This window comes from Oryctolagus cuniculus, chromosome 7, assembly GCF_051225735.1.
Source record: "Oryctolagus cuniculus isolate XC-2025 breed Fujian yellow rabbit chromosome 7, ASM5122573v1, whole genome shotgun sequence".
Taxonomy (NCBI): domain Eukaryota; kingdom Metazoa; phylum Chordata; class Mammalia; order Lagomorpha; family Leporidae; genus Oryctolagus; species Oryctolagus cuniculus.
The window spans coordinates 76,527,808-76,542,142 of NC_142873.1; the positions used below are offsets into that span (position 1 = coordinate 76,527,808).

The window sequence follows — 14,335 nt, forward strand, 5'->3', positions numbered from 1 at the left end:
GTCTCCCATGCGGGTGCAGGGCCCAAGGACTTGGGCCATCCTCCACTGCACTCCCGGGCCATAGCAGAGAGCTGGCCTGGAAGAGGGGCAACCGGGACTAGAACCCAAGGTGCCGGCGCCACAGGCAGAGGATTAGCCTAGTGAGCCGCGGCACCAGCCTGACAATGCCCTTTTAAATCCTCTTCTCAACTATGTCAGGCAGAGCCGAGGCTAAAGCACAAGCTGCAGGCAACACCAAGCATCCTTAGCACTAGTTCATCCACGTTAGAGTCCTAATTTTCCCTGCAAAAGTGGCAGAAGGAGGATTAACATCCACGTGGCCAGAGCCAGCCTGGACTCCAGGTCTTTTGGTGGGAAGCCCTCTGAGCCCACTCTGCTCAACAAGCCCAGGCCTTTGCCTATCCCATGGTCACCATGCCTGCTCCACACACCCTTGCAACCACCTCTTCTAACTGCAGCATGGAGCTAAGGGGAAACTTATCCTTCTCTGCTACATGGGTGTCTCCCACTGCACCATCTCCAGGGCTTCCAGAGCACCTTAAGGACAACTTGGGGTGAGCGATTGTCAGACTCTTTCCAACCCACAGCGGCACCTGCTGGATACTCAGGGAAACTGCAGTTCTCATTTTCCCCATTGGACTTTCAGAGTCACTGTCACACTGTTGGTGGCAGACGCCTCCCAGTGGACTAGACAAGATCACAACTGGGGCCCTTGCTCTGCTGTGTTGAAACAAGCCCCAAACAAACCAGAATGCATCAGTGAGTTGACAGACTGGCAGACACAAGAGAAATACTCATCTGACCAAGCACGAGCAACATATGTCCACTCCTAGCTTTTGCTGTATTTTTCTTGTTTACACAAAATATGAGCATGAACTCATTCAACCATCTGACACATAAGAAACTCACAACCACTCACCTACTTTGGAAAGCCTCCCACAAAAGCCCTAGACTGAAGAGAGAGCTTGTCCTCACTGTAGCTGCCTAGGGGACGTGAAGAGACAATCGGGCTCTGTGCATGGTGCGTTCAGGAGACGAGACGGCAGCTCATGGTCTCTCATGAGTGCAGCTGGGGCAGCTCCTGAAGATCAAAGTGGGATGCGGCTGCTGACTTGCCCGTGGGCTGCTCTGGCACCAGGTGGACAGGCTTTGGGAAACAAAGGGCGTTCTGTGCACCTGGGTCAGCCGACAGGTGAGTGGAAGGCGAGTCAGGCGGCCTGAGAGGCCAGGCTGATCCAGTTTCTCTGATGCCCAAGGCCAGCGGAGAGGGGTGGGGTGGGGTGGGGTGGGGTGGGGTAGGGGGGCTCTGATCCACGTAGATGTTGACATCCGGTGGTGGGCCCTGGTTCCCTTTGTGGCCTCCTCTGCCTCTCACCCTTGCCATCTTGCTCCTTCTGCTGATGGAGAATGGTCCCACTCTGCACAAGATCCCACAAGGCAGCTGCATAATAGCATGTTTCCTTCTGGCCCCAAGTACAGGCTCCTGGGCTCCCTGCCCCTCCTGCTCTCAATCCTGGCAGCTGGGCAGCCTCACTGCTCTGTAGGCCGTGGGCTCAACTTGGGCCCCAGCAAGGGGAACCTATGGGCAGCAGGTTGACAGCTCACCCCCTCTGACCTCACCTCCAGCTCTCTCTGCTGGATCCTCCTTTGCTGCTTTCCAGCGTGCTATTGTTGCCAAGGGGCTTGTTGTATAAGGGCCAGTGTGTCGGAAGCTTGGTCCCCAGTGTGGCGAGGTTGGGGGGCAGTGGACCCCTTAGGAGGTGGAGTCCAGTTGGAGGTGACTGGGGATTGGGGTGCTGCATTCTGGGGGGGTGCACATAGTTCTCATGGGACCCTGTTAGTTCTGGAGGGAGGGCTGTTTTAGAACAGCTGACCCCTCCCCACTCTCTCTGGCTTCCTGTCTCCCCAGGTGACACCTCGCACGTCCACTCCCACCCCGATGCCAGCTGCCACGGGGTCCTTGCCAGAGCCAGCAAGGACTGCTGTGGACTTTCTGCCCCCAAAGCTGTGAGCTAAATAAACCTGTCTTTATTATAAACTACCCAGCCTAGGGTGCTGTTATAGCAATGTACAACAGGCCAATAGAGAGCTTATCCTCTGAGCAGCCGCCGTGACAGTGACGGTGGGCCAGGCCCTGGCTCTGCTGCTCCAGTGGCTTCCCATATTTTTCCCATCATCATGTTCATCAGGCCTGATTGCAATCAAGTGCAGTGGTCAGCTTGTCCCGCTCGACTTGAAGTGAGCAGAGACAGCTGGGTCTTGTTCCCCACCTTTGTCTAGAGCCTCGCCTAGCGCCTCATCCCTACCGTGGTCACCACATACCTGTGAATTAAAGGAAGGACAAACACGCCCTGCTCCAAAACCTAATGGGTTCTGACTACAGGCACAGCCTACTTTATCCAGACTCAGCAGCCACCAGCGGCCAGCGAGTTGGGCCACCCATGCTGTAAAGAGCAGGTCCTTCACTGGCCCTCTCCCCTGTTTCCCAAGACATCACCCAACCCCGGGGAATTCTCTGGAGGCTATGGCTCCGGCACCTCACAGCCACCGCCCAGGGTCCTGGCCCCGGACACCTCCTGCCGTACCTCACGGCCAGCTGGCTCTGGCTGTCAGCCTGTGGGTCCTCTGTGCTGCCCTGCAGCTGCAGGCCCGGGCACCACGCCACAGCCAATGCCTGCATGGAGAAGGCGGTTGCTGTACCTCAACAGTGCTTCATCTTGAACAGATAAACCCGAGGAGACCTGGTTTCTACTTCCTAGCTCTGCCTCCCAGACACAGGGCAGGTGTATGGTAGTGGGAAGAGCTTGGCTCGATTCTAGAGCTGCGGAGCGAGGGAGCCACCACACTCTTGGCTGTACCTGTGTGACCCGCACCAAATGACTTCCAGAGAACCCAGTGTCCTTGCCTGCAACTCGAGTGCAATCTCACACAAATCACAAGGGGACTGTGTTGCCTAGGAGACCACAATAAGTGCCTAGTACACGGCTGGAATCTGGGAAGACCTCAACAGTGCTTGTTCCCTTCATGCACCAAGGCCACTGTCCTTTCTGACTGGGACTGAGCACAAGGCAAGCAAGCAAGCCACAGGAACTGTCCAGTGCGGCTCTGGTGGAGACCTCTGTCCCCCTCTTCTCTTGCGGGTCATTCTTCATTGTGCACGGCTGCCCCAGATGAATCACGTTTCCTGGCTTCCCGTGCAGATAGGATGTGGCCAGTGGGGTTAGCTGGGAGTGTGCCTGTGACCTCTGGGAAGGGCACGCTTGTCTTCCTGCCACTTCCTTAACAGAGACACAGTGAGGGGGGGGGCTGCACTGTGGCGTTGTGGGCTAAGTCTTTGCCTGCAGTGCTGGCATCCAGTATGGGAACTGGTGCGTGTCCTGGCTGCCCCTCTTCCAATCCAGCTCTCAGCTATGGGCCGGGAAAGCAGTGGAAGAGGGCCCAATTGCTTGGGAGACCAGGAAGAAGCTCCTGGCTTCCAATTACACCAGCTCTGGCCATTGCAGCCATTTGGAGAGTGAACCAGCAGATGAAAAACCTCTCTTTGTCTCTCCCTCTCTCTGTCTCTAACTCTATCTCTCAAATAAACAAAATCTTAAAAAAAAAGAGAGAGAGAGAGAGAGAGATGGTGGTTGGAGCAGGAGTGCCTGTTTTAACTACGAGGTGGAAGCAAGGAGTGGAGGTTATGGAACAAGAAAGAAGGTACGTGGCTCCTTGGCTATGTGGGCATGGCTCTCCTCCTCGTGGACTTCATCTACTTGAGCAGGAAATTAGCTCCTCCCTTGTTTAAGTCCCTGCTCTTTTGAGTTTTCTTTCACTCTCAGAAAAACGTCATTCAGACTAATTACAGGATATATCTGTTTGGCCAAGGTTCCTTCCTTGATAATAAGCAGAAGTTCGCTGCAAGTCTTCCGGAAGCTTCCAGACTCCCCTGCAAAAGAGCCTGCCTCTAGGGCATCTGTGCCGTTTGGAAGGAGGGCTTCCAATGGCAGCCTGCTGGCCATCTTGATGCTGGGCCTCAGTTATTCCAGGGGAGAGGAAGGGGGAACCAGGCCAAGAATCACCTTCGCAGCAGTTGTGAATAAGGGACAAGACAAACTTGATTAAACATTAAGGAGCCTCATTAACCATGCAGATCTGACACCTGCTGTGGCTCCCGTCTGCCTGGCCAGAGTCAGCGCGCAACCTGCTCTTTTGCACTCACATCAGAGTGTGACTCTGGGCCTGGACAAGTCATGGAGAGGAGCGGAGGTCCAGGACAGTGCTGTAAAGGGAAGCGCACATTCCAGCTGCCTGTCTTCACGCTATTTGCTAGTCCCAGTCCACGTGTCCTCACACTGTTTGTCACCAGTCTGCACTAAGACAAGGAGCTCATGCCAGAAGGCAGAGCAACTGCACCGCTAAGCTCATCGCTTTGTTCAGCGGCATCTTTATTCCCCACAGCAGGACTTTCTCAATGAAGGGAGCAATGGGGTGACGGATGTTTCGGCATCAGGCTCCATACCTGGTTCCAGATGGCACCTTGAAAAGTACTGCTGTGACATGTAGTTGCCCTGTTCATGTCATCTATAAATATCTATATAGACATCTATATTTATATCTATATATAACTGGTTCACCCCAAACCACCTGAATCCGAATCTCAGAAGAGGCTAGGACCCAAGGGTGCCTATTGTACTAAGGCACCACAGCTGACGCCGAGGCATTCCTTCGGTGGGGAACCACAGTTTGGATATAACAAGATGATGGAGGATATGGTGTTTTTTTTTTTTTTTTTTTTTTTTTTTTTTTTTTTTATTTTTTTTATTTTTCAGGACCAAAGCAATGTGAACTTCCACTCTGCGCTTGATTTCAACTTGAGCTGACTCTGCTGGGCACAACAAACTTTAAGCCTGGGCTTTCTTGGCTTCCTCTTTATCAACTACTGACTTGAGAGGGGCTGGTAAATTACCTTGGAGAAAATTTCAGCCTGGAGATGTTTGATAATATTCTTTCTCTTGGCCTTTGTTCATATGAGGATTATAGTCGTCCATAAAGCTTTCAGTCCTTACTGAATTTATTCTCTCATGAAACACAAGCTCAACTTCTTTATTTTAAGTCCACACAAAAGAGGGAAAGGCACTTCCCGCTGTCCCCCGACCCAGCCATAACACCATCACTGCTATCATCAGACACCTCTGGTGGAGTGGAGCCGTGGTGCCCCCAGAAACAGGCCCACGGCTCCATAACAGTGACGGCCTCTGTAAACAACTCCAGGGTAATGAACTCACCCAGGCTCTTACCTGCAGTTCCCAGGCTCAGTAGCACGGCCACCCAGAGGACCCAGAAGAAAATGAGGATGGCAAATGTCCACAGCGGCTGGCATAGCAGGAATGGAAAGCTGTGGATGGCTTTATTTGTGACTTGGAAAAGCTCCACCGTCAACTTGATTCTCTTCCTGAACACAAAAATCAAGGCGAGCAGGATTACCTGGTGAGAAAGGGGTTAAATTATTTCAAAATAACGGAGCACCAGGTAGAGACAAAAACAAACCCTACTGCTTTACGTCTCTGTACACAGCTCTGCTAAGATACTCACTCCTTTTGTTATCATTGAACAGGGAAATTCTCAAACCCCTACTTGAGCATCTACTGTGTTGCTGGGCCCTGGGCTCCAAGTTACAGTAAAGACAGTGAGCAAGATGCAGTCCTTCCCTAAAAGTCCTTGAGGTTTTGTTAGAGAGCAAGAGAAACATGAGAATGAGGTCCTTCAGGGTCAGGGAGCTGTGTTTTATTCCCTCTGCCCCAACCCAAGATACTGAAAGAGAGAAAAGACAGTGCAGGTGCTCACAGCAGCCCTCCCTGCCATATAGCTACCTACACATGTCTCCTGTTGGCCGAACAGGCCATCCTTCACCTCACAGCCCCCTCCAGCCACTCCATCTCTCTCCTTCTCCTCCTCAGGGCCCAGCTTCTTGGCTTGTCTATACTCACACCTACAGCCCCACACAGTCTTCGAGAGCCCGCAAACCCCCAGAACCCAGTGGTTCATCCTCCCATGGATGCCGCAGCTCCTCTCATCCAGACCCCAACAACCCCAATAACTTTCTGCCCTGAGTCCCCCAACTCATCCTCACCCTGCCTCCATTCCTCAATCTCCCTTGGTAAAAGGTAGAGCCAAGATGTCAGCTCCCTGCTCAAAGTCCATCAGTGGTTCCCCAGCGCCTCTGGATAAAGGTGAAACCCATGCAGATGGCAGTTCAGGGCCTTCCTGATGGACCCCTCCCAGCACCTGCACCTGAGGTCTGTGCAGGCCACGCTCCTGCCTACTCTACTCTCAGCTGAGCAGAGGAATGACAGTCAAGAACAGTGTGATAAAGTGCAGAAATTTGTGCTGGGAGCAGCCCCTCCTGGCCCTGTGGTGCATGTCGGGGTCAGGAGTGCCCCTTCCTCCTCCTAGCAAGACACTCAGCAGGGGTCTGGATAGTTGAGCAGAACTCCTGTCTCTGTTTTCATTGCTAACACAACCAACAAGGAAGGGAAACTTGGTTTGTTATTTACAATTCTATCAAAGCAAAGGGATACCTTTAAGCAGATAAACCAGGCTTCCAGTTCCCAATGGAATGCTAACAAATGTGTTTTACCACTTGTGATACATAGATGCTTTACATCTATCTACACACACACACAGATAATCTATATGGATGACACAACTGACACTGATGCCCTCCTGACACTCATAAGAACTATGCAAGGATGTCCAGTAGAAAGGACCGTTAATCTCTACTCCACTGCTTCCCCCAATCTTGATAGAGATCAGTGTCACCTCCTGGGGCTGGGCCGGGCTGGGCTGGGTGGCAGCAGAGCTGACTCACTGCCCAGAGGTCAACACTCTGATTCCTCTGGGCTCTGGGCTTTAGGCAGCTGAATTTCTACCTGTTCTCTGAGCTGATGCCCTGAGGTGAGTATTTAATGCGACTCACCCCAATTCACCCATGGTTGCTAGACGCTATGTTGAATCTACTTAGGTAGTGTTCACAGGTGGCCCTCACCTTCCAGAACAATGTTCTCAAGTTGGCTTGCCAGGCAGCTTCTGAGAAGTCAGGAGACATAAACACTGCCCAAGTAGAAACGGCAGTGGACAGGGGTCTCTCTGGGATCCAGGTGAGGACACAGGAGGGCAGGGAGCAGGACACAAGTGAGGTGAGCTGTGAGGGAGGTGACCCTTCTTCTCCCTCTCCCCCTTCTTCCGTTGCTCTGGGAAAGGGGAGTGAGGGAAGGGGAGAAGGGCCGCTAATCACTTCCTTCCCCTTGGAGATCAGTGCTGGACTGGGGTGACAGCACCTGGCTTTCTCTTCTGGTGGGCCACGTGCCTGCCCTGTGCAGAGCTCTGTGGGGGCAGAGGCTGGGCTGGCTAGCCAGGATCCAAAACAGGGCAGGCAGGGCCTTCCTTGGGCATGGCCCGCCCCTAGCTGCACAGCCAGCACAGCTTCCTCTGGGCTCAGTTCTCCAGCAGAGCAGGGAGCACTGCCCTTCAGGTAGCATTAGGACCTCCCCACCCTCTCCCCACCCACTCTGGGTGAACTCTGAGCTTCAGCTGTGGATACACCCTTTGGGGAAGGCCACACCCCTGTAGACAACTGTGAATCAGTATTGTCATTTGACAGATAAGGAGCCCAAGGCATGTCTCCCTGCTCACCCCGTGGGTGGTGAAGCTTGGATCTGGTGGCCCACGATGCTCCAAGGCATCAAGGCACAAGGGAGCGCACATGCTGAGGGGAACAAAAAACAGATTCTAATTGATTCTGGTGAGGAGGTGGTGATTTGGATGTCGGAGTGTGCGCCAGCTGCTGGGCCCGCCGCTGGCACGGCGTCCTTACCGTGAGGGCCGTGGACACAATGGCAAACCCCAGCACACACTTCATGTTCTCCCTCTCGGTGGCCAGCTCTATGCTGAGGCCGTTCGTGTAGTCGTAATAAAGCCACCACAGGACGCCGCAGACGACTGCAAAGCAAACAGCAGAGGAGCTCAGCACAGGCCCTGAGAAACCGGCTGGCGGGGACCGCCCTGGGAGCCCCGTCCAAACAGGGCCCAGGGGGCCCGAGCTGTACGGTAGCTGTCAGCTGCCCTCTGTGGAGGGGCTGGGCAGAGCCAGGGCAGCCCGGCCGGGGGCCTGCCACTCTGGAGACGGCTGTCTGTCTTTGGGAGGTGACCCCAGACCGCGGGTGCCCAGCCCAGCAGTTGGGTCTCTGTGGGAGGAGGGGAGCCACCCGGACAGCACGGTGAGAGGAACAATGAGGGAGTCCAGAGTCTAAGATTTTCAGACAAGCTCTGTGGCGGGAACCTGGATACTGGCTTCTACCTACACAGCCAGGTGGCTCTCCTCAGCCTCAGAGGCTCGTCCCGAGGACACTGCCCGTAAACACCCTGCATTTAGGGACAACACCCTTGCTACGCCATGGCCTCATCACTGTGGGAAGGTCACAGCTGTCTTTACTAACACAGATGGAGAAACATCCCTCACAGGACGCTCTGCCCGTCCTCCAACACGGGGCTCCAGGACTCCCTGCTGCCTGGGGCAGAGCTGCCTAATCCAGGCACTAAGCCACTGTGGCCATAACAGTAAAATGTCGGTGAACACTGGGCCTGGAGCCTCTTGCATGTCCCTGTCCCTCTGACCTCCTTTCCCAACAACTCTTGGTGAGACCCACAGTTGAGTAACTGGAGGGAAATACGAGACCCAGCTACAGGGCTCCAACACGCCACTCTCCCTCGGACCTGTGGCTTTTCTTTCCATGGCAACTGTGGGCACCACATGCCCATAGGGGAGGTGCAAGCTCTGAATAAATCCTATAAAATGCTTCCAACAGGCACTGGAATTCTCTTTTACTGTCGTGGATCCCCCTATCCCACCCCACCCCAGGACCCCTCGCTTGGCAGGCTCATCTCAGGGCTGCACACAGTGGCAGAAGGAACAAGACCAGACCTTGCCTTTGCTCTTGGCTGGTGTTTCAGAGCCCGAGTTTTCTCAGATGTGATATGCTAGGGCTGGACTAAGTACTCCCCAAGACCCCAGGTGGCTCAAGGCCACGTTCAAAGCTCTATACTTCATGGAAAGGCTTTTCAGTCAATCAAAAAGGGGTTAATCAAAAAGAAATACTTACACAACATCCCCAAAATAACCAATGAAATGAAGATATGAACCAGAAGGGTGGTGATGAATCGGAAGGTGAACATCATGGCCAAAGATAAGGCTGAAAAAATAAGGAAAACATATAAATCCCACAACAGAGGACAGGAAGAAGGCGGCAAGACGATGATGACCAGACCCTCCAGGGGGATGACGGTTTTATCCAGTCTCTAAATATCTTGGGCCATCTACCAGATGCCAGGCACAAGTAGCAAGATACACTCTGGCCACTCTGAAGCACACACAGGTTCAGTCAGCTATGGTAAGCCAGCTTCTGGAAGTGTCAGCATTCCTTATTAATTAAAACATGTAAAGTATTATTCCCAAATATTCAAAAACAATTTTTTCCTCTTAAAAGTCCAAGTGAAACATTTGAAAATTTCACCATACTTTTGTCTTTTGACTTCACACTGGGCTTACATGAAGTTCTAACTTCAGAGGTTCTCAGATACTCTTACTAAATCTGAAAGGTTAATGCCTTTAAAATGAAAAATATTAAGTTCTAATTGTAAATTATCTATACTTCATTTCATTTTCCAATATTTGGGCTTCTTAGTCTTTTCTTAATATTTCAATTTATAAACATTGTTTTGTTTTTAAACAAGAAATCAAGGTTACATATAAATATTTTAGTGCAGTGGCTAATAATTTAGATTTTAGAGTCAAACAGGGCTGTTTGAGTCTCCGCCTTGCCACCCATTCCACTAGACATGGAAGCTTGGTCAAATCCATTACCATCTCTATGCCTCAGTTTCTTCTCCTGCTAGTGGGGACAGGATTCTGATGAGGTTTCAATGAGTAAAGAATAAGCACAATACCTGGAATGTGACACATGCTCAGTCATGATAGCTATTAATACCATTATGAATCTACTGAGCACACAGTAGCTGTGGGTACACTAGGTTATCATTTATGGTTTCAGGATTGTTTTGTGCATGCATGAAGGTACTTCAGAAAGTTTGTGGAAAAACTGAATTAAACGTAAGCTTATTTTGGTGCAAAAATATTGTAAAAACCATGCATAGTGTTTTCACGATACACATTTTTGGTGAACTTTTTGAAGATCCCACAGATGGTCACCTGGCCAGCCTCTGGGAGTCAAAGCAGCCTATGTGAGTTGTATGAAGTTACATGGCTGTGACTAAACATCCTCAGGCTTTTGGGAGTTAGTAACATTTGGTGATGAAATTATGTAAAACTACATTCGTAAACTTGCAGAAACATGTTAATGGCTGAGGGGCTGCCGCAGGAAAGGCTACTACGATTGTCTAAAATTACTGGCAGAGTATATTAACCTGTAAAAGCTGACTTTTAATAGGACTCAGCAAATTCAAACATAGAAAATGGGACATCAAAGGGCCAAAGGTGGGTAGCTGCTCCCAGAAATGCCAAGAGGAGGCCAGTCTTGGCTCAAGACCTTGACCTGTCTACAATGCAATACAGCTGTGCTCCTCGGAGGAGCTGGACACATCACGGACACACCCTCCTCTTTCTCTTGATCATTAGCATCCTTCTGCAGAGCACAAACTAGTGAAAGCTCATGGTTCTAGTCTCCCTGATGATTGTGCCTCTCACGGACAATTCATAAACTGGCCATCCGACTTGCACGTTCACCCCTTGTGCAGAGCAGAGGGCCAGACCCAGGAACATGATCAGTGTGTTAAGGCGCCGCACCCAGTACCCCACCCAGTAAGGCTTCTTGGCACAGAATCAGCTGATCTCCCATTTCTATTGCTCCCTCTCCCACTTGACCCTGAAACACTGAAAATATCTAGAAAGAAAATAAATATGAAGTTTTATATTTATGCCAAGAAGCTAATTTTCACTGTTCAACATAGATGAGTATTAGAAAGTGTGGCATTCCATAAGCAGTGACTAAAAGAGGAGTCACTGAAAATTACCTAAAGAGAGGAAACACAGGCCGAGGATCGTGTCTCTTCCTGACATGATTCCACTCAGAATTCGCTGGAGGGTGTCGACATCATTTATCAAAACAGACGCAAACAGGGAATAGCACTCAGGTGTTTGAGGGATGCACCGGTTGAACAAGGGAAAGGGCTTGCTGAAAACGAGAGAGTTCCATCATTTATCTTAAAAAAAAAAAAAAAAAAAAAAAAAAGATGGTTCCTCAAAATTCTCAACAACCAAGCAAATCTAAGGTCTGTAGTAATGAACAGAGGTTTAGCATCCTTTTTGCAAAGGGCCCCTTAGCTGATACTCTGGACGGGAAACTGATTATCTGGCCCCAGAGAAACCGATCACCTAGACTTGGGAGGCCACATTTAAAAAAATAAAAACTGTATATATTTAAAGTGTACTAAGTTTTGTTTTGAAACACATGTCCCTTGTGAAGTGATTAACAGTCAAGCTAATTAACAAATACCGCACCTGACATGGTTACCTTTTTTTTAAACAGTGGAAACACTTAAGCCTGCTCTCTTAGCAAGTTTCAAGTATCAGCGAAGACTGTTAACCATAATCACCATGCTGTACACCAAACCTCTAGAGCTTATTCATCTTATATAATTGACTAACACCTCCCACCTCCCTGGCCCCCAACATCTGTCTCCATGAATTTGACTTTTTCAGGTCCCACATATAACTGAGATCACGCAGTATCTGTCCTTCTGTGGTGCTGTGAGTGAGTGGGTTAAGCCACTGCTAATGATGCCAGCATCCCATATCAGAGCGCTAGTTTGATTCCTGGCTGCTGTACTTCCAAACCAGCTTCCTGCCAGTGTCCCTGGGAAGGCAGCAGAGGGAGCGAACGAATGGATGGAAGATTCTCTCTGACTCTCTCTTTCTTTCAAATAAGTAAGTCTTTTTAGAAAATAAGGTTTTAATTTTTGAAGAATGTTGAGTTACAGAAAAATTGCAAAGATAGTAAGAGTTGCTGTGAACTCTTACTCCTAATGTTAACTTCTTTTTTTTTAAAGAGTTATTTATGTGAAAGGCAGAGTTAGAGAGGGAGAGACAGGGAGAGGTCTTCCATTGGCTGGTTCACTTCACAAATGGCTGCAATGACCAGGAATAGGCCAGGCTGAAGCCAGGAGCCCAAAGCTTCTTCCAGGTCTCCCACGTGGGTGCAGGGGCCCAAGCACTTGGGCCATCTTCTGCTGCTGTCCCAGGTGCATTAGCAGGGAGCTGGAGTGGAAGTGAAGCAGCTGGGACTCAAACCAGTGCCTATATGGGATGTCTGCATTGCAGGCAGAGGCTTTCCCCACCATGCCACAACGCTGGCCTCTAACATCTTAGACAGCCAGGTTACATTACTGAGGATTAAGATTTAACATTATTATTATACAACTAACTGAACTCTATAGCCTTTGTTCACATTGCATCACATCCCACTAACAAATTTCTCCTGTTCCAGGAGCCAACCCAGGATACCACACTACGTTGAGTTGTCAGGGTTCCTCTTTTCTCCATGAGAGTTTTTTCCTTCTCCTTTTTTTTTTGACAGGCAGAGTGGCTAGTGAGAGAGAGAGACAGAGAGAAGGTCTTCCTTTTTGCCATTGGTTCACCCTCCAATGGCCACCACGGCTGGCGCGCTGTGACTGGCGCACCACGCTGATCCGAAGCCAGGAGCCAGGTGCTTCTCCTGGTCTCCCATGCGGGTGCAGGGCCCAAGCACTTGGGCCATCCTCCACTGCACTCCCGGGCCACAGCAGAGAGCTGGACTGGAAGAGGGGCAACCGGGACAGAATCTGGCTCCCTGACCGGGACTAGAACCTGGTGTGCCGGCACTGCTAGAGAGGATTAACCTGTTGAGCCGCAGCACCAGCCTCTCCTTTTTTCTTATGATCTTGACATTTCTGTAGATTCATGAGCAGGTATTTTGTAAACTGTCCCCCGATTTGTAGAATTTCCCTCATGTTTTCTCATCCTGAGACTGCAGTTACAAGTTTTTGGGAAAACTGTCCCAGAGGTGAAATGCCCTCACATCAGGGAACGGGATAGCAATGTGACACTGTTGCTGAGGTTAACCTGGATGACTTGTTAAGGGGGTGCCTGTGGAGTGATTGTTTTCTTTCTATATTCTATCCTCTAGAGGTGAGTTAAGGTGTCTGGGGCCTGCTCTCCAGGGGAGGGAAATACAGCCCTACCTCCAGGAAGTTTATATTATTTGGGAATCTCCTGTAGGGAACGTGTATCTCTTTTCTCTTATTTATTTATTGAATCATTGATTTGTGTTAGTGGGGGTATTTTTTATTTTATTTTGGTTTAAAATAATATATGATCATTATTTTTCTGTTGTTCAAATTGCTCCGGCTTTAGCCACTAGGAGGTCTTTCACCTGCCACCACTACCTCCTCGCTGTGTCTTTCTGATGAGCGCCATCGTTTTCTTTACTTTCTGGCTTTCTAAGGTAATGCGAGGCTTAGCTGCTCATTTCCTGATCCGAGCTCTAGGGTCAGCCATTTCTCCAGGGAACCCTTGGAGAAGAGTAATTAGATAATGCTGAGTGGGCTCATTGCCACCGGGGAATAGCTGATTCTAGGCCCTCTTTACAATCAACCCTAATCCGAGCTTTCCAGATGGCCAAATGGCTCACCAGTGCCCCTGTAGGCCTATAGTAGTATAACACCTAGAGTAGTGTTTACATCCAATTCTTTCTGTTTTGAGCTTTCAGTCCCCTGTCACAAAGCTGTTTCCAAAGTCACTTAGTTCCTTTTCTCTCTATCCCCTTGAGGAAGGTGGTTATACATTACTCAAATGGTTAGATTCTCCTGTCAGTCTTTATTCTCCCCAGGATCTTTTTTATTTGCATAAGGTTCACTTTGTTAGGTGTTGACGTGTGCAGCTGCAGTGGAAGAGCAAGTCTGAAGAGTTTAAAAAAAAAAAAAAAAAGAGAACTCATGTGACTTCATCCCAGTCCCTAAGGGGAATTGGGTGAGGGGTACTACTCCTCACTCAGAGAGGGGTTTCATGGGAAACCCAGAGAGCTTAAGGAACCCCAGAGGTAAGTTCTGAGCTGCCCTGAGCAACCTGGAGGGTGGGTGGCTGGGCTGCAGAGTGGACAGCTACAATTAGGGAGTTGACTACCTGCCCCTGTGGCTTTTGTCAGGACGAAGGATACATGAAGAGTTCCCAAGGTCCAGATGTTGGTCACATATGCAGGGGTCTCAGTGTGGGGTGCTGTTGATCAGGCCTATGGCAGTTGCATGG

At 50.1% G+C, this 14,335-nt stretch overlaps 1 protein-coding gene across 9 annotated transcripts in view; it reads right to left on the bottom strand.

Moving 5' to 3' along the window:
• The window catches only part of SLC44A3 (solute carrier family 44 member 3), an 81,707-nt gene that overhangs the window by 48,252 nt on the left and 19,120 nt on the right, over positions 1–14,335 (bottom strand). For all 9 annotated transcript variants that reach the window (XM_017346061.4, XM_089337053.1, XM_002715848.6 and 6 more), the window contains exons 6-9: positions 11,068–11,228; positions 9,141–9,230; positions 7,856–7,980; positions 5,280–5,466 (exon numbers count right to left, since the gene is read on the bottom strand). In XM_017346061.4, the coding sequence (XP_017201550.4) occupies positions 5,280–5,466; positions 7,856–7,980; positions 9,141–9,230; positions 11,068–11,228 (563 nt within the window). The remainder of the gene's footprint in view (positions 1–5,279; positions 5,467–7,855; positions 7,981–9,140; positions 9,231–11,067; positions 11,229–14,335) is intronic.